Consider the following 20,858-nt stretch of genomic DNA (forward strand, 5'->3'; position numbering starts at 1 on the left):
CCAAACTGTCATGCTGAGAAAATACCAAAAGGCAGGAGTATTGTTAAGGAGCATGAAAGGGTGGAAAGCTGAGACTCATCCCTGAGGACACGGTAGCAGCAAATAAAAGGTCACCGAATAAAAGGTCAGAGAGGGGGAAATGATGGCCAAAGAGACAAGCTCACTGTTCGCGAAGGCAGCCTTACCGTCTTATTTCGGAGGCGGATGATATCGGACACAGAGCCAGCCCCGCAGTACTCCATGACAATCCACAGGTCAGTGTTCTTAAAGTAACTGCCATAATATTTGACGACGTGAGGGCTGGAGAGAGCCAACAGGTTAGTGGGGCGGCCTGGGAAGACCTCCAAGGATTCATGCTGCGAGCTACTTCAAAATGAATTTCTCAGCTCAGGTCAAATTCTCATATTTTTAATGTTAAAATGAATACAACCCTGATAAGAATGCAAAAATAATATGACTTTTCTCGGAGCTGGAGCGGTAATACAGAGGGTAGGGCATTTACCTTGCATGCGGTCAACCCGGGTTCAATTCCCAGCATCCCATAGGGTCCCTCAAGCACCACCAAGAGTAATTCCTGAGTGCAGAGCCAGAAGTAACCCCTGTGCATCGCCGGGTGTGACCCAAAAAGCAAAAATAACGTAACTTTTCTGGAAGTCCATAAATAATGGATGTGCGAAAATTTGGTGGGTCCTGGGGCCAGGGAGATGGCTCAAAGGGCTGGAACCACTGGCTGGCTTCTCCCAGCTCCAATCAAGTCTGGAGTCATGAATAGCTCCGGGTGGTACCCAGGGAATCCTGCGGAGCAGAGGACTGAACACAGGGCTCACTCACGCGGAGCATACAGAACATGTCCTCCGGCCCTTTGAGCAGTCTCCCTGGCCCTAGGTAAGTTTCTTACAGGGCAGATCAATACACTTGTTCTCTCTTCCCTAAATGTCTATATTTACTGCCCCAATGGGGTAATTGCCATTGATACTGCTGGCATGGCATTCTATACAATCGTACTGTTCACTAGCTTTTCATATCAAAATATTAACTGGGCCTATCCATTTTGTCTCAAGAATGAAAACCCGTTCTACACTTCTTTATTTTTGTTCTAACGCTTAGGTTCTTCAATATAACCCTTTTATTAAGGATGTCTGTATACCCCGTTTAAACCACAGCTCTTCCAGAGTCTATCCAGAGTCTGATGGGTAACAAAGAGATAGAGCAGTGGGTAGGGCACTGGCCATGCATATGGTTCCAACACCCAGGTTGAATCTCCGACATCCCATATGTTCCCCTGACTACTGCCTGTAACAATTCCAGAACGCAGAGCCAAAAATAAGCCCTGAGCACAGCCAGCTGTGGGGGAAAAAAAATTTTTTTTTTCTTTAACTCTGAAGCACAATTTACCAGTTGAAAAGAAGTTTCCATATTCTATCTGAGGTGGAAAAGGGACACTGCTATCTCACTCTGATCAAACTGACGAAGAAATGGCAGCATTTTATCTAGTACAGAACCACTACGAGCACGTGAAGGATGAAAGGCAGGAAGAAGAAAGAAGAGAACTGACTGCACTCACAAGTCTGGGCAATGGAAGGACACTGGGGCAGACATCCCAGAGGGAGACCCACTTGTCCTGAAGCTGAAACTACACATTGCAAGGACTCAGTTGAACAGCTGATGGTGAGGGCAAGAGCAGAATGAAGAAAGCCTTGAGTATTAACACTTTCTCGTTCCCCTTTCAACTCCCAGGAGCTGGCACGGTTCCTAGCTTTCGTGTTTTTCTCAAACTGACACAGGACGGGGAAACCCTGCCCCATCACCAAGCCCTTCTATCATGAAATTTCAGAGCAAACCACGTGCTTTTCTGTGGTTTACTGCTGGTCTGGCTTCCTGCTTATAGCATTTGACAAATCTTAGTTCCCCAAAACTAAAATACATAACGCTTAGCTCGATTATGTTTTTAAGTGTGAAGGGATGGATAAATAATGGTAAGTATTCTCTTTTAAGAACTCTGGTAGTCTTAAGGTTCCTATTTCTGAATGATCTCGTCTTCTTAGCTGTCTCTGCAGAAATGTTTTCTCAATAGGAAGTAGAAGAGATCGTTATCAAAAAAAAAAAAAAACCACCTTCTCTGCCTCTACTTCCTAGTTTTATAAAGGGCTGACTGAAAAAAAAAAAATAGAAAAAAACCATGCAGCGCAGTAATCGAAACTAGAAAAGTTTAAACACTAAAACAAACTTTTCATCATGTTTTTGGGAAAAGAGTTCCTATTCAATTTTCTCTTTCATATTTAAACAAAAAGGATTTCAACGTGACAATCTAAATCATCTAAAAATCTACCTCTAACTAAGCACAGCAAACGCAAGATCATGTTCACTCCGAAGTAATAACATGTGTCTTTACCTGTCACACTGTTGCATTATAGAGATTTCTTTGATTATTTCCTGCAGGTCTGATTCCACAGGAACTTGCTTAATTGCGACTATCTGACCCGTCTCTTTATGAATAGCTTTGTACACACTGCCATAGGACCTACAGGAGAAGAAAACATTTATAGAGTCAAGGCGAGAGATAAAAATTGACAAAAACAAAAGCAACTCGGAGTTCTGATACTTCTCAGTCAGTGCCTGGTATCTAAGTATGCAGTATGTATACTTGCAAAACTGAAATAGTTAATGTCCTTTTGGAAACACTGGTATCAAAGGAAATAACACAGGGCCACAAATAGTACAGTGGGTAAAGCGCTTGCCTTGTGCGTGGCTGACCCAAGTTCGATGCCTGGGGTCCCTTAAGCATATTCAGTGATTTCTGAGGGAAGAGCCAGGAGCTCAGCCCTCAATTATCACAGGGTGTGTGGCCCCCCCAAAACAAAACAAAGAACTAAGACGCGATAGCACAGCGGGTAGGGTGTTTGCCTTGCATACAGCCGACCCGGTTTCGATTCCTCCATCCCTCTCGGAGAGCCCAGCAAGCTACTGAGAGTATCCCGCCTGCACTGCAGAGTCTGGCAAGCTCCCCGTGGCATATTCGATATGCCAAAAGCAGTAACAACAAGTCTTACGATGGAGACGTTACTGGTGCCCGCTTGAACAAACCGATAAACAACAGAAGAACAGTACTACAGTGCTACCACCAAAAAAAAAAGTATTATTTTTGGCCAGAGAAGTAGCTCAGTGGTAGACACTTTACTTGCATGCTTGAGGCCTTGGGTTCAATACAAACACACACATACACACACACACACTCTTAAAAACATTAAAAATGACTGGCTGTATTAGTATTAACTATTATATAGCTATCAAGCATAATGAACTTGCCTATTAGAAACGGATCATTTCCAGTCGTTCTTAAAAAAAAAAAATGAAAACGTTACCATCCTAATTTGACAGGAAAATGTTGCAAGCTCAGATACTTGCCCAAGATAACATAAGTGAGTAACAAGCTTGGTCCACATAAGTGAGTAACAAGCTTGAACCCAGGCTGTGTCCTGCTGAACACTGAGTCTCACGTTCCCTCCACATCTATCCAGATTTAATATGGAAGCAGAGGTATCTACTTTCTTGTATTCACTCTAGTATCATGAGGTCTTTCAGTCCTTGCTCCTCTTCCTCTTGCAGTACTTAAAATGAAAAAATTAGGGGCAAGAGCCATAGTACAGCGGGTGGGCCCTTTGTCTTGCACACAGCTGACCTGGGTTCAATTCCGGGCATCCGATATGGTCCCCGAGAACTGCCAGGAGTAATTCCTGAGTGCAGAGCCAGGAGTTACCCCTGAGCATCGCCAGGTGTGGCCAAAAATAAATAAATAAAACAAATGAATAAAAATCAAAGCTTATTTATATTTATAAGCCCCTGTAAATGCTAGTATCAGGCGACCAGAGCACATACACAGTTTTACCCTTTCACTCCATCTTTCCTTAAAAGCTTGTTATCAAAATAAAAAAAGCTGATGTATCAGCTCAACTTGGAGGCTGAGAGAACAGCCTATTTAGAACCGCAAAGACCTAGGATTTTAGTCAGTTATTATTTACAAATATATTACTATCCTTCCTGTGTCTCAAATTTCTCAGCTACAAAACAACCACAAAGACAACTGTGATGTTCAAATAAGGTATCATTATCATCCTACATAAATTACATTCCTCCTGGAATAGCTGTCAATGAAAAAAAAAATGAGTAAACTGTATCACATATTTCCCAAACACTCCTGTTCCTTCATACTGTCTGGATATGAAGAACAAACAAACAAAAAAATTCAAGTTACAATACAACTTAATAAATCAAAGAAGTAACTAAAGGCTCTAGCTGCCTGAAAGGTAGTTTAAAATTGTTTCAATGTGAAAATAATATAAGCATTCTCTTTACAAAATAATAACAATCATGGTCTGTGCAGATCACATTTAAAAACTTATTTCATGAAAATACTTTAAATTTGAAATTTCTGCATAACAGTCCTTCAACGCTGGGTATAGTTTTGGGGTCAGAGAAAGGCAACCACTCCCCTACATTACTGCTAATGCCCCCCCACTCCACTCTGTTCCGGTGGCAACGCTTGGTGCCAAGGTATGGTAGTTCACGTCAGTTGACAGAATTCTCACTCACGATGGGGTTGAAGCCGTGGTAAGATGATGACTCAGTTCTGGTCAACGAAATCCGAGGGAAATTCTTTTGAAGGGTTTCTGGGAAGATCCTTCCCAGAAGAACAGAGAAAAACACACGAGAAAGCCCACTTTCACCCGCCGCCGCCTTCCCAGTCTTGGTGACAGCCATGTGAGGCCTGGTGCTGGAAATGAGTGCAGCCCTCTCGAAACCAGGAGAAATACACCCAAGATGCTGAAAGCGATCAACCATTATCCATGGATTGAACCTTCCTGGAAGCAATCACCTCCAGATTAACTGTGACTTAGTTATTCAACCCCCCTTATCAGTCAGTCACTGTTGGTTGAGTCGTTTCTCTCATCCACGAGGATTCGTGCCCATCTTCACGTCCTCTTGATGCTGGAGAGTCGGGCGGGAGACAATTCTCCCTTGACCATCGCTTCCTCGCAGCACTTTTAATGCAGTTTCCCAGCTTCTACTGTCGCCATCAACAGATGATCACTGTTCATGGGTCATGATCTCTTTTCTGCAGCCTTTGGGAGCTCCTCCTTACCATTAATATTCTCATAATTTACTGTAATACAACTAAAAATTGACTTCATAAGCATCTTCGGTCTGAAGGCAGAGGTCTTACCTCTGGTTTAGAAAATTCTTAACGTTGTTTCCCTTGTCCACTCTACCTCTTCAAACAGTTCCTTCTAAAATTCCTACTGGGACTATATTGATTTCTTTAATACCAGTCTTTTTATTTTCTTTTTGGGTCACACCCAGCAATGCTCAGGGGTTACTCCTGGCTTTGCACTCAGGAATTACTCCTGGCAATGCTCAGGGAACCATATGGGTTGCTGGGAATCGAACCTGGGTCGGCCGCATGCAAGGCAAACACCCTACCCACTGTGCTATCACTCCAGCCCCTAATCCCAGTCTTTTTCACTTCCAACATTATATTGCTCAACCTGTATTGCGTAGGGTCTCTTTTGTGTGTGTGTTGGGTGTGGGGGGGGGCATACCCACCCAGGTGGGCCCAGGGCTTATTACTGACTCTGCTCAGAGATCACTCCTGAAGGTCCCTGGGGGACCATGGGCAGTGCAGGGTGAGTGCCTTACCCCCCATACTATCTCTCCAGCCCCAGATCCATTATTCACTTTCAAGTTCACAATTCTCGTCTCGGCTTGTCTAATTCACTCACTGTCTGTCCAATGTATGGAGCTATAAAATTTCAACAATTATAGTTTTCCTGGTCAAGATTCCCCACCCTTTTCCAAAAAGCTGACTCTCAATGCTAACTGTCTTGTGCTCTATCAGGAGTGTCGTTTCTGGGGCCGGAGGAGGGCAAAGGGGGCGGGCGTGCGAGCTTTGTAAGCTGAGCCCCAGCTCGACCCACAGTACTTGCTGGTTCCCAGGCCCGCAGGCCTGCCTCCTGAGCTGGGAATACTCCACGTACGGCCAGGAGTGGCCTCCCCCAAAAGGGAATGTTATTTCCATCTTTCATCTTCTGGAAAATCATATACACACAAGCCAGATCCTTTTCCACACTGCTCCCTCATGTCTTATTTCCAAGGGAGGGGGTTCTCCCATCTGGTGGTTCTGCTCATCACCTGGAGGCAGTGATCTACTGTCAGAGGCTCCCCTCTTCCTGTAGGGTGGGGGAGTGGGCACACCCAGGGCAGCTCAGGGTCCGGGAAAGCATGTGGCACCCAGAATAGAATCAGGGTCAGCTACAGGCAAGGCCTTAATCTCTCTCCCTTCTCTGCTGTTCTCAGGGGTTTCCTTTTCTCTCAAATGATACTCCGTCACACAGTGCTCACTCTCCTGGACTCTGCAGGTGGTCCCGATGGTTTCAGGGTTCCCTCAGCCTTGTCAGCTAACCTGTACAACTTAAATCAGTTTTTGGGGTTTTTTTGTTTTGCATTTTTTTGCTTTTTGAGTCACATCTGGAGACGCTCAGGGGTGACTCCTGGCTCTGCACTCAGGAATTACTCCTGGCAGTGCTCAGGGGACCATATGGGATCGAACCTGGGTCTGCCACGTGCGAGGCAAACGCCCTCCCCGCTATCCTATCATTCTGGCCCAAATCCGTTTTTATTTTAGGAGCTTCTGAGCTGTGCCTCTCAAAACACCAAGCCTGACTGCAGCGCGATAGTCACCCTACTATCACGTGATAGTCACCCTACTATTACGCTGGAATCTCCACTGTTTCCCAGGCCACAAGCCCGAGATGCTTGCTAGGAGTCATCCGGCAATTTCTTTCAACTGTGGTCAATGAACGGGAAGCTCATCCCCACCCACGACTTCACACAGAAGGCCCATGGCAATTTCCTTATGAAGAAAGGACACGCTCTACCTACCTCACCATAACCAATACCGGCCTTACCCCTCATCCATAGCTGGATAAGCATCCTTAGGTTTTCATATCCTTAATTGTCATTCATTGTTACATATCTGAAGTGCAGTATTACAGATGGCCTCACGCTCACTTGTGGGCAAGTTTCTTTTTCCTTTTTCTTGTTTTGCAGTGCTCAAGGTTCACTCCTTGTTCTGCACTCAGTAATTACTCCTGGCTGTTCTTGGGGCACCACATGGGATGGCAGGGATCGAGCCACGTCAGCTGCATATAAGGCAAGCGCCCTACCCACTGTACTATCAACTGGCAAGTTTCTTGAACCCTGATATTCTGTCCCCCAAAAATGAGGTAATTCGAATAAACCAGGGGTCCAGAAAGTTTGGGGCCTACCGAACGGTGCTCAAGGCTTAAACCTGGCTCTGTGCTCAGGGAACATTCCTCATGGTGCTCAAAGACCATATGTCACTGTCACTGTCCTCCCGTTGTTCATCGATTTGCTCGAGCGGGCCCAGTAACATCTCCATTGTGACACCTGTTACTGTGTTTGGCATATCAAATACGTCACTGGTAGCTTGCCAGGCTTTGCCATGCGGGCGAGATACTATCGGTAGCTTGCTGGGCTCTCAGAGAGGGGTGGAGGAATTGAACTCGGGTCGGCCACGTTGGCTGCTTGCAAGGCAAACACCCTACTCGCTGTGCTATCACTCCAGACCCAAGACCATATGCCACACAAAAAAAAAAAAAAAAGAGCCAGGCCAACAGCATCTCCAGCCCCAACGCAACGAAATTCAACTGTCAGAGCACAAAGATGATACAGGAAGTAGATATTTCTCCAGACATACAAGTGGAGGATCAATGTGAAAAACAAGAACTACAACGGCTCGCTTGTGAGTCCCAATTCAGTGTGTACACATCGAGACCTTACCCCTCACTAGCTACGGAGCCTCAGGCAAGATGCTTTTGTTATTATCCAATAATTAAAATCTTAAATAAATCCATTTGCAGAAGAATAATAGGGGAAAAAAAAACATTAATTCCAAACACTTTCCAAAGGCTGTTCACTTATCCTGGTCGGGAGTTTTGACTCTGCCACAGATCCACATGACCTCTTCAAAACACAGCCCAGCTTTGCCTCTGGCTTCAGGACAATCTTTTACCCGGGTTCCTCGCATAAGGTGGAAGTCAGTAGGAGTTCAGTCTTTTCATTCTTTCAGGACCATTTAAAGGTGACATTAAGTTTGTTTGATGAAAGAAACTGAAATTCATTTCTTCCTTCAGGTGAGTGACGTGTCTTCGGATCTGTTCAATTGAAGGAAGGTCTCCAAATGCTTGTGGTATCATTTGTAAGAACAATACAGTGGCAACATGAGAAGATATTAAGTATTTCCCCTGATGATGTCTTTACAGAGACAGTTCCAAGTTCCCTGATGAAAATATCCATAGCCCTGAAACACAATTTAAAATCATTATTAGCTTAGTTTTCCTTTATTATTACAGTCCTAAAATATTCTCTATATTTTTTTGTTTAGGCATCCCCCCCAAACTCAATCAGGACTACTTTCAAGAATAGCCAAATACGGTTGGAAAGAGAGCACAAGGGGCTAGAGCACACGCTTCTCATGTAGGGGGCCCAGGTGTGATCCCTGGCATTGTGTGGGTCATCGGTAAGAGAGACCCCTGAGCAGAGAGTTGGGGTTCCCTGAGCACCAGGAATAGCCAAATCCATTCCCTCCACCCTCCAAAGAACACCTACTTATTGAATATACTTTCAGGCATAAGATTTAACATGAAAAGGTCTGAAAAACTGTTCTATTAAAATGCTTAAAAACAGACTAAATAGATATCAACTACTGATGACTAAGTGGCATAAATGGTACAATATACACTTGACACCCATTATTCCAAGGAATACTACTATTATCCCCTCTCTAGCCAAGGGTGTAGAGCTTAAAAAATATTAAGCAATTACGGGCCAGAGAGATAGGGTAGGGCACTTGCCTTGCACACAGCTGTACTAGATTTGACCCCAGGCACCACAGATGGTCTCCTGAGCCCCTACCAGGAGTCAGCGCTGAGCACAGTGCCAGGAGGAAGCCCTGAGCACAGCTGGGTGTGGCCCCAAAACATTAACAAATAAAAACCTAAAACTGTTGATGCTTATTTTTTTCTTATCACCCATAAACAAGAGGAAGGGTTTTAGTTCAGAATGAACTCCGGTAACCAGACACACTAAAAGTGAAAGAGACCAGTTCATTAAACAGGCGTGATTCCAAGCACAACCTGTGAGCACAGTGAAAAACGAAGGGCCTTGGAGTAAGGAGCGATAGGAAAAGAGCGAGTGGTGCAGTTAGAAAGTGGCGGGCCAGGGGCAGAGGGCTCTTACCTCGTCGACACCAGCGGCCGCGGTCTCCGCTACATCCCATATTTGTCTTCCAGCACCACAGCTGCCATCATCTTTTACTTCCTTTCTTGGCATGATTTTGCACTTGACTCCAAAGAGCACTTTTTTTTCCAACTCACAAAAAAGATAGTGACTTTTTTTTTAAAAATAAGGCAGAAACCCATGAAAATCTACTCCATGTAATCCAGCATTGGGTTTGACGTTACTGACGATCTATTAGTAGGCATGAATCAGACTAAACCCCCAAATACTCTGCTAGAGGACCTGCTTTTAAAGAACATACGGTAATTAGGCAATAGGCCTCTTTCAGAGCTAAAATACAGGTTTTTTTTCTCTTAAACTAAAAGTATCCCCAGAGATTTAACATGCATATACACATGTGCACACATGCGCACATACACACACATTCTCATATACACACACACACTCACATACTCTCTCACACACACATACCTACACTCTCTCACATACACACAAACACACATTCTCTCTCTCTCTCTATCTCTTTCTCTCTCTCTCTCTCTCTCACACACACACACACACACACGTTCTGATAAACACATCCTAGCTCTAAAGGAAATACAAAATATTGCTAGGTAGGTTGCTTCTGGGTGGCTGAGAGAGAGGAAACGGGGGAGATACTGGGGTTACCTGCACTTTTATGTTTTTTATCATTTTGGATCACAGGAAGTGGTAACCGATTCAAAAATTTACAACACAAACTTAAGGGCTGAGCTGGGGAAACAGGTGAAGAGGCGGGGCACCGTGGGCCGTGTGGGCAAAGAGGGCTGTGCGGGCACCCCTGCACCACACAGCTCCCCACGCACAGTCACAGCGGGCACCGCCAGCCTCAGGACGCCCATTTAGTTCCACCCCAGCTGAGCTCTACGAGAGTGGCCCTGGGAACTGGGAACCTCCACCATTGCTGGGTGAGGGCCCTATTTTAAAAAATTAAATTGGAGCTGGAGCAATAGTACAGTGCGTTAGGCATTTGCCTTGCACACAGCTGACCCGGGTTCAATTCCCAGCATCCCGTATGGTCCCCAGGCACCACCAGGAGTAATTCCTGAGTGTAGGGCCAGGAGTAACCGCCAGGTGTGACCCAAAAAGAAAGAAAAAAAATTTAAGGCTGTCCCTGATATTTGAATGTCCTGCTCATGACAAGAAGAAGTAGGTTATTTTCAGTACCAGAATTAAACTAAAAGGCAATGTAGGATGAGGATGTAGCCCAGCAACAGAGAATTCGCTAAAAATATGTAAGGTCCAGGATTTTATCTCTAGCACCGCAGAAAGTTTTTTTTTAAAAAGTAAAAGTACAGGGGCTAGAGTGATAGCACAGCGGGTAGGGCGTTTGCCTTGCACACAGCCGACCCAGGTTTGATTCCCAGCATCCCATATGGTACCCCGAGCACCGCCAGGAGTAATTCCTGAGTGCATGAGCCAGGAGTAACCCGTGTGTATCACTGGGTGTGACCCAAAAAGCAAGAAAAAAAAAAAAAAAAGAAAGTAAAAAAAATATATAATGCAACCTCTATTATACCATGGAAATCCATGGGGGCCACCATATATTGCTAATTATCATTTTACCAGTATTCTATAAAATCGTTCACAAATCTGGGTTTTAACAACTTAGAACTGGGTTTCCAACTTAGAATTCTGGATCTCTAAGAAAGCTATGAAAGTAAAGAGGGTTCAGAATATATGTATATGTATACACACACACACACACACACACACACACACATATAGGGGCTGGAGCTATAGCACAGAGGGTAGGGGTTTGCTTTGCTCACAGCCGACCCAGGTTCAATTCCCACCATCCCATATGATCCCCTGAGCACCGCCAGGAGTAATTCCTGAGTGCAGTACCAGGAGCAAAGGAGTAACCCCTGTGCATCGCCAGGTGTGACCCAAAAAAAAATTATCAGACTAAATATACATGTTTTTACTGTAGTTTACAAAACTGTACTAACTAAAATGGTGAATTCCGTTTTTCTTTTTTTTTTTTTAATTTTTATTTATTTATTTATTTATTTGCTTTTTGGGTCACACTCAGCGATGCTCAGGGGTTATTCCTGGTTCTGCGGTCAGGAATCACTCCTGGCAGTGCCTGGGGGACCATATGGGATGCCGGGGATTGAACCCAGGTCGGCCACATGCAAGGCAAACGCCCTACCTGCTGTGCTATCACTCCGGCCCGAATTTCATTTTTCATGGGAACAATAAATGCATACTGAACAGAAATACTGAATAAATTTAAATGTCCACTTCATTCTTTAATTAAGTATGAGTTAACTGGTGTTATCTGTCAAACACAAATCCTGCCAACCCAGGACTCTGTAAGAGCAAGAGCAATAAAACAATATGAAGACTCACTAAGTCTCTGCCCAATAACGACGGGAAAGAGAAAAGGGTTGCCAAGCTGCACATCCTCCCAGCCCACACAGGCTGTGCTGACACGAAGACGCCCCTTTCCCCATCGTCAACTTGTGAGTCATTATGAACCTTCAGTGATGAAGGTGCAGCTGCTTCCTGGTGTCAGAGCGGAGACCAGCACCTACAGGCCTGCCTGCATTTTCTTACACTCACTCACCCTTCTCCAAGTTTCTCCAAGACATCAAACACTTCTTCTGGTTGCTTCGTTAAACTATCTTCATCCAACTTCTTCAGCTGCCTGCGTATGAAGAAAAAGAATGCGCTAAAAATACAAAGCACACGGGGCTGGAGCGATAGCACAGCGGGTAGGGCGTTTTGCCTTGCACGCAGCCAACCAGGGTTCGATTCCCAGCATCCCATATGGTCCCCTGAGCACCGCCAGGGGTAATTCCTGAGTGCAGAGCCAGGAGTAAACCCTGTGCATCGCTGGGTGTGACCCAAAAAGCAAGAAAAAAATACAAAATATATGAAGTACGTATGGAGAAATAAAATGCGTTATTACGCAGTAGCAGCTACAGTACCACCCATTACTTACTACACAATTAGCATCTTAGGATTTTTTTTTTACAACATCGTCACTAACAAAGAGAAGCGAGGAAACTTTACAAAGAGAAGGAAATGGCTGCCCTACGGAAGTATGACACTTGTTCTGAGCAAAATCAGGACAAGAGGATGGAGACCAGGGTGAGATTTCAGCAGGAAGGGGTGTAAGAATTTTCTAAGCAGAAAAGTTGTTCCAAGAGACCTGGAGGAAAAGCACTGTGCCTAAGAGCACCTTCCTGACAGTCGTGTGGTCACAAGTCCAACTTCCCGGTGTCCCACGTGCAGTGAGCATCATACCGGCACATCCCCTGGTGGAGCCCGGAAGCTGTGCGATCCCCACTGATTTCCAGCTGTGTCACGGCCAGCCATGTGTGTGAGCGACAGGGCGGGACCTAGGCAACCACCACAGCGACTGCTTCACGCCCCACCAGCGTGGCATGTGTCTCAACTAAGAGCGCAACTCCCCACTGCCCCACCTGCCTGCAAGCAGGTATGCAAACACCACAGGGAAAGGAGAGCAACCCTCGGGGAGCACCGCAGGCAAGAGTACAGGCAGCCAGCGAGCACTGTGAGAAATATGTGAGCAACCAGAGCGACAGCACAGCGGGTGGGTGCTTGCCTGGCATGGAACCAACCAGGGTTCAATCCACAACGTCCCCCACAAGTACCGCCGGGAGTGATCTCTGAGTGCAGAGTCAGAAGTAAACCCTAAACAAGGCGGGGTGTGGCCCAACAAGCCAAAAGCAAAAACCATGCAAGTATGTGTTCGAGAGGGAGCAACCAATCCCCCTGGTCCTTACAACGGTAACAATGAAGGAATAAAGGCTGGAGAAGGGAATGAAAAACAAAAATAGGACAGGAGGGGTTGGAGCGATAGCACATCGGGTAGGGCGTTTGCCTTGCATGCGGCCGACCCGGGTTCGATTCCCAGCATCTCACCCATAGGATCCCCTGAGCACCGCCAGAAGTTAATTCCTGGGTGCAGGGCCAGGAGTAACCCCTGGGCATTGCCGGAAGTGACCCAAAAGGCAAAAAATAATATAATAAATAAATAAAATCATTTTAAAAAAATAGGACAGGATAGATAGTATGGGGATTAGGGTGCTTGCCTCGCACCCCCCAGACCCAGGTTTAAAGTCCCAGCACCACATATGGTCCCCCAGAGATCACCCCGCTGCACCGAGGCAGGAACAGGCCCCAGCACCACTCGTGGGGGCCCGACCTCCCCCACTCCCCAGGAAATACAGTTAAAAATAGACTTGCTTCTACAGATTTGTTCTAAGATGGAGTTGGGGACTTTGTGAAAGCCCGGGTTCCCCGCAGCACTGAAGCGCACCTTGCAACAGGGGTATCCCGTAAATACGGAGAGTCCACGAGTTACAGGGGTGTGGCCACCGCCTCGGAAAGGACACTGCTCTAAGGTTAGCAATGAGCCTGAATGAGGGGCAGAGGCCACGGTAGACAAAAAAATTCCTACTCTCGCTAATCAGTGGCTGAATAAATAGCAGTACTCCTACATAAAAATAAAGAAAAAAATTAAAAATTAAATTTCTACTCTCTCCATCACAGAGCCGGTCAGTGATTTCGTGAGCTTGCAGGCGTTCTAGGGAGGTCGGAGAGGGGGGAAAACGGAACGTATGCACAGCAACCTGACCGACAGTGACAAGGCAGCTGGCAGTTTCAAACGGTCTCCCCCTGCAGACTGCTGGTCCCCTAATCATATATGGCAGCTTCGCATTTCCAGGTAACTCTGGTTTTTCTGGCTATGCTTGAAAACCACTTTAAAGGGAGGGTAGGGATAATAAATTAACCATTAAACTGGGAAAATTATTAAGTTGGTTTAAAGGAGAAGCTGGCTAAGGAATTTGTGTGTGTGTGTGTGTGTGTGTGTGTGTGTGTGTGTATACATGCACGAGAGTCTTCTACACAATGGCTTCCTGAAACGACAAAGGACAACAAAGAAGAGAGAACTAAGGAAATGGTAAAATATAGAAGTGGTCTCACTGGAGATTTCTTTGTAAAGAAAAAAGCTTAAACTCGCTGAACAATACCAATTTTCACAAGAAAAAATAAATAAACTTGAATTAAAAACACACACACAAATGGTTCTCAACTTAGAGAAAAGAACCTCTCTCTAGCACTGAGACTGGAGTAGCCCCCAAGTAACCCAAGTGTTAACCCAAAAGTAAATAAATTACATTTATAAACAAATAAATAAACAAAGGCTGAAAAGTGGAGAAGTGTCCTGGGTCAAATGATCATGACCTAAAAACTTGAAAACTAACAAAATAACCACAATGACCTTTGGAAACCAAAGGGCTTTAAAAATTAAATTCCAATGACATCACAAAAACTCCTAGCCTTAAAACAAAGGGAAGAAGTGAAACTTCCCTTAAAACTCCGAAGTGACACTGCAACAAACTCATAGTTAAAATAAACAGAGCATAAACCAGAATTTTTTTTTTTTTTGGTGAAGCACTGAATTTCTAACTGTATAAACAATGGGCACTGCCTCGTTTCACCAGTATAATTCAAGCCCTATAAACAGTTTATGTAAAGGAAGGTCAAATGTGTCCCTCTGACATGCCGACTTCATGGTTTATAAAAAGCAAAACTCACTATTTGAATTACTCCAGAGACCACAGTCTCACAAAGGAAACGGCCACTACCTTCAGAGATGGCTGCAAGTCGCTGATAATGCTGGACGGACTTTACGGGATTGCTTAAATGCTTCTTGACAACAATCTTAAGTGGCTTTTGTTTGGTTTGGGTTCCAGCTCAAGGGGATTTTTACATCTCTCGGGCCTAATAACTCCGCAGCGGACGGCAAATATTTGCTACGCGGCGTGATGAATAGAATGATGGGACTCCGACCTGCATGAGCGGTCTCTGCAAGTTTCAAAATGAAACAGACGTTTTACCTTCCTTACACACGACTTGATTTTTCCACCAGGAAGGTGTCTGTGGGAAATCCTTTCATTTATTTATTTATTTTTCAGAACGTTTAAAGAGACTTTATGGGAGAAATTCTATAAGCCAAACTGCCAGACTCTGATAGTTCAGGTCCCAGCGGGGATTTCCCCCTGGTCCCTGGTAGTTTCAGATCAAAAACGAAGAGGGTCAGGCCAACACAGCCCCCAGGGACCAAATACAGTGGGTTCTCTCCAAAATGAGAGAGCCAAGCACATGACCAGCACCCCCAAGTCTTCCAGACAGCATTAACTGATGCAGTTCACCTTTCGAAAGCTCTTACACAAGACAAGAGGCTTTACTCTCTCATCGCCACTTAGTCACACACGTCAGGCTTATGAACACAAACTGCACTTCCCGTAGTGTGGCCGCAACCCCTTGCTGGAAATTCAGGCCACCTGAACCTCAGAGAAGACAGCTGCATCGTTCCAAACACAAACGAGGCTGTTCCTGAAGCAGTCCCTCAAAGATCAGGCCCTGTTCTCTTAAAAAGCCTCTTTGCTTCATCTCACTAAGAACTATTTCTCTTCCACAAAAGAAGAGTATACCTGGTATGCTGGAACAAAAACATAAGTGAACTTGAAGAGTCTTGGGGGATGAGGGGGATTATTTTTTTCCATGTCAGGGATTGTACCCAGGGCCTCACTCATGGGAGGCCAGTGCTCCACCACTGGGCCATATTCCCAGGCCCTTGATGAAGTTCTCTTTGGTGATGATGAAACATGTGCCCCTTGGGGTCAGAGCGGATAGGACAGCGGGTAGGGCGCTTGTTTTGCTCGCAGCTGGTCCAGGTTCGATCCCCAGCATCCCATATGGTCCCCCCAAGCACCGCCAGGAGTAATTTCTGAGTGCAGAACCAGGAGTAACCCCTGAGCATTCCCAAGTGTGAACCCCTCCCAAATACACACAAACAAAACAAAAAGGAGGAAGGGTGGGTGGGGGGTAGAGACATAGTAAACTGGGTAAGGCACTGCCCTTGCAAGTGGCCAGTCTGGGTTTGATCCCTGGCACCTTATGTGATTCCCAGAACGCTGCCAGGAGTGATTTCAGAGTGTAGAGCCAGGAGCAAGCCCTGAGCACCTCCAGAAGTGGCCCAAAAAAGAAATGAGTATTCCTTTGCCAAAGATATCACAACACAAGGCAAACGTAGAAACAAAACTTTGAGTCCAAATCCTCCATTCCATTAAGCCAAGACCTCGGAGAAGGAACGGACATACTTGAGAAAAGAAATGTTACCGGCCTACATCTAAAAGGTCCTCGTGGATTTGCTACAGCCAACATTTGCTAACAAACATAAAGCCCTGTGTAACAGGAGCACTCCCAAAGAGGCATCAGAGGGAAAGCAGGGCCCAGCATGGACTTTGGACCAGCCTGATTAATACCCAAGCCCGGCCACCTGGCAAACCACTCTCCACTGCGCGCCTCACTCTGGTGGCCTGCAAAGCAGAGGCATCAAGAGAACCCTCTTAGAGGATTGCTAAGATCCAAGGAGTCCGTAAATCCAAAGACAAGAAACCGATGATTCCACAGGCCCAAGATGCTGGAGCACCAGCAACTTCATCAGGTTCACCAGGCAGAAGGTGCTGGGCACTCGGTGCTATGCCAGGGTCACGGTCCTCCTAATTTCAGCCTCAGCACTCTGCAGCAGGGCGTGGGGCGAGCCACTCAGGCCAGCCAAAGGCATTCTACATGGGCACCTCTGCACAGCCCCACTCCCACGCTGAACACCCTCCTGCTTGGGAGCTCACTGGGCTGTGCCCCCGGCCCCCTCCACCGTGCAGAAAGGCTCCCTCCGTCTCTGCGCTCCACTTCACACCGGTGCCACCTGGGCACGGGCTGCCACCGGGCCAGGCGAGGCCACCTCCGGGGGAGAATGACCTGAAACAGCTCCTGGTGGGAGTTGGGGTTCGGCAGCAGATGCCCACGGAGCACTGGGGATTTGCAACGTGCCGGGATCGGGTCGGGACTGGGATCCAAAGTCCAGAGTGTCCCCTCCACACACACACACACACACACACACACACACACACACTCAAAAAAGAAAAAAATACAAATACAGGAACCCCGGGATACTGGGTCTCAGCTCTGCCGGACCCACGTGTGCCCATCCTGGAAATGCTCTTGCTTCTCCCCGACGTCTGGGGGGTGGGGGGTGGTTAAGAGGGACGGGGGTCAGGAAGACAGACCAGCAGCAATGACAGACGCCTTCCTCCGCGCCCCGCGGGACCACCCTCATCATCACCGGCCTCCTCCCGGGCCGGACCTCCCCCGGGCACCCCTTTCAGCCCAGGGGCCCAAAGCGTCGGCCCTGCACCGCGCCCCCCGCCCCCGCTGCCCCTAGCAGGGGCGCGATCCCGCCCCTGGAAAGGGGCGCCCAGCCCCCCTCCTGCCGGCCGACCCCTCCCCTCTCCGCACACGCCCCTCGCGGGCTCCGCTCCAGCACCCCGCGCCCCCAGCCCACCCGGCCCCTCCGAGACCCCTTCCTAGGACAGCCCTTCCCGCGCGGCTCCCCCGGACTGGTGGTCCCCTCCTTCCCCCGCCTGCAGCCGCGCCTTCCACGCCCCCTGCGCCTCCCCACCCCGACAGCCAGCGGCTCCCCCGGGCCAGCCCCGCGCCGACCCCCGGGGGCGCGAGCCCCCCGCGCCCGCCCCAGCCCTCCCGCCCTCCCGGCCCAGCGGCCGGCCCCTCACCGCCGCGGCGGGTTCCTCAGCTGCACCGTCTCCATGGCGCTGCCGGCAGCCGCGCGGACCTGCTCACTGCCCCATCCTCCGCCGGGACCTCCCCGGCCCGCCCCGCGGACCCTCCCACGCTTCCGCTTTCCGCCCCGACCGGAAGCGGCGCGCGGCCCCGGGGCGGGGCCCGGAGGGGCGGGGCCTAGGGAGGGCGGGGCCTGAGGGGATCACGTGGGGGCGGCGCGTCACGTGGGGCGCGAGGACCCGGAAGCGGGGAGCGAGGCGGGGCGCTGGCCCTGGGTGATGCTGCCTGCCCATTGCCCTGGCCGCCCGTCCGGCACAGTCGGGGCTCGGGCCGGCCGTTCGTTTCTCGGACCGACACGCCGAGGCGCCCCCACGAAGCGCTGCTCGAGGGGCTCCTGGAGGTATTGGGGTGTTTTGAGTTTTGGTTTTTTTTTTCCTACCGCTCTTACCTGGGTCAGTGCCTGGTCCTCAGACAGGATGGTCATCAGGTTGGTCTCGACATCCCAGCAGAACATCAGCCGGAAATCGGCCCAGTGCTCTTTCTTTGTTTGGGAACCCGAGGGTCCCCAGGTGCCGGTTTGGCCCACACCCTTGCGGAGCTCAGGGATCACTCCTAGCGATGCTCAGGGACCCGGGTGCGGTGCCTTGGAGTCGACCCGGGGTAGGCTGCATGCACGCCAACTTTTTTACTTCGCAGCCTCACTGTCGGTCGGTTTGCAGACATTAAACCAGCAGATTCCTGAGCTCTTCCCCCGGGCTTGCTTGCATGCGTTATTTCATTCAGGCCTCTCTCTCGGATTTCGTGTCCTATTTGACAAATAAATGTTTGCTGTATTCTAGGTGACTCGCTAGTACGAATTCATTTAGCAGTCCTTGAAGGTAATTAACGACTATTCTTATTTTATAAAGGTGAAGATCACAGAACCAAAAGTATAGGTTTGGGGTGACGAATTAATATACTTCAGACTCCCTTGTGTACCCACAAAGTGGACAAGAACCACTACCCACCAGAACTTCTGGCCAACTCAGAGCTGAAATAGTGACTCTAGAATCAACCCAGAGTTCTGATTCAGAAGTGTTCAATTGCTACCACCAACACTGAGCATTAGGAAAGTGGCAAATACTGACCAGCTCTTGCCTGGGGCAGATCAGAGAAGAAAATACCCAAAGAGCCAGAGAAGCCTCTTACTCCTTTGGTTTTGGTTTGGAAGCCACACCCCGGGGTGCTGAGAGGCTATTCCTGGCTCTGTGCTCAAGAGTGAACACTGGTAATGCTCTGGGGACCATGGATCCCGGGATTCAAACTAAGGTCCACGGAACTCAAGGCAAGGTCCTCAATCTCTGTATAACCTTTCTGTCTTACTGCTCTTATTGTCCCACTTTTTCCCCTTTTTTAGCTTTGAGTGTAGGAAGTTAGACTCAAGAATGTCTCTGAAACACCCTACAGAAATACCGAGGTATCTCTGGAGTTAAGCCCCACCCCATCTGCTTAAACTGGGCAAATCAAGTCATTTTCCATTCACTGTATCACTGTATCACTGTCATCCTGTTGTTCATCGATTTCCTCGAGCAGACACCAGTAACATCTCCTTCGTCCTAGCTCTGAGATTTTTAGAAAATGCCACATTCGAGGCTCTTTCAGGGTCAGGAGAATGAGACCCATCATTGTTACTGGTTTTTTGGCATTTTGAATACGCCACAGGGAGTTTGCCAGACTCTGTCGTGTGGGCACTTTCTGTTAAAGGGGGGAAACGTTGATGGATGGACCCCCAACCAGGAATAGCCCTAGACAAATCACAACCCTGAGAACAACCCTACAAAGCAAGAATTTATTAGACCCAGTTTACGTCTGAGGATCTGTGACTCACATTCACACAGCAAGAGAGAGCCAAGACTTTACCACAGGTCCAGCCTGACTCCACAACATCCCTTTTGATTGGCTACTTTGCCCCTTGAGGATACTGTAAAAATGGCACAGGGAGGGGCTGGAGCAATAGCACAGCGGGTAGGGCGTTTGCCTTGCACGCCGGCCAACCCGGGTTCGATTCCCAGCATCCCTTAGGGTCCCCTGAGCCCTGCCAGGGGTGATTCCTGAGTGCAGAGCCAGGAGTAACCCCTGTGCATTGCCAGGTGTGACCCAAAAAGCAAAAAAAGAAAATGGCACAGGGAGGCACAGGAATTGAAGATCAAAAACGTTTGCTGCTTACTCTTCAAGCCCGTGTTCTCTCTTGAACACGTATCTTACTTGCTTATCTCTTTTTTTTTCTTCTTTTTCTTCTTTTTTTAAAATTTCTTTTGTTTGGTTGGTTTTGTTTGGTTTTGGGGAATTGGGGGGGGTCATACCCAGCAGTATGTCCCCCCTCCCCCAGTAGCTCAGGGGCTACTTGAGCGCTCTGTGCTCAATAATCGCTTCTGGCAGTGCTGGGGGTGAAACCCAGGTTGGCCATGTGCAAGGCCAAAGCCATATCCGCTGTGATATCACTCCGCCCCCACCCCCATAGTATTTTCAGAGGTGATAGAAATGCTCTATATATGTGCTAGCCAAATACAGTAACCTCTAACCACATGTGGCTTGTGTAGTGGAAATTATTTTACTTCATTAATTTTATTTTCAACAGCAAATCACAATCAACCATTACATAACAGCTTAAGAGAGGGGGAAAATTCAGGGATTGGAAAGATAGTAGTATGTAAGTAGTATGTAAGCTGCCTTGCAGGCAGCTGCCCACGTTTCAATCCCCAGCACCCAGGAGCACTGCCAGGGGTGGTCCCAGAATGCAGAGCCAAGAGTAAGCCCTGAGCACTGCTGAGTGTGACTGGGAAAAAAAAAACTATTGTGCTAGGTTCTGAATGAATTAAAATGTTCAAGACAAGGGCCAG

The 20,858-nt window shown here is 47.7% G+C and overlaps 1 protein-coding gene across 1 annotated transcript in view; it reads right to left on the reverse strand.

Annotated features, from left to right (window-relative positions):
- Nucleotides 1–18,092, reverse strand: part of STK4 (serine/threonine kinase 4) — a 96,028-nt gene extending 77,936 nt beyond the window's left edge. The window contains exons 1-4 of the mRNA XM_056121639.1: nt 17,973–18,092; nt 11,927–12,007; nt 2,393–2,521; nt 186–300 (exon numbers count right to left, since the gene is read on the reverse strand). Of these exons, the coding sequence (XP_055977614.1) occupies nt 186–300; nt 2,393–2,521; nt 11,927–12,007; nt 17,973–18,007 (360 nt within the window). The 5' untranslated portion in view covers nt 18,008–18,092. The remainder of the gene's footprint in view (nt 1–185; nt 301–2,392; nt 2,522–11,926; nt 12,008–17,972) is intronic.
- Nucleotides 18,093–20,858: the final 2,766 nt, after the last annotated feature.

The sequence above is a fragment of the Sorex fumeus genome, unplaced genomic scaffold, assembly GCF_029834395.1.
Source record: "Sorex fumeus unplaced genomic scaffold, SorFum_2.1 ptg000044l, whole genome shotgun sequence".
Lineage (NCBI taxonomy): Eukaryota > Metazoa > Chordata > Mammalia > Eulipotyphla > Soricidae > Sorex > Sorex fumeus.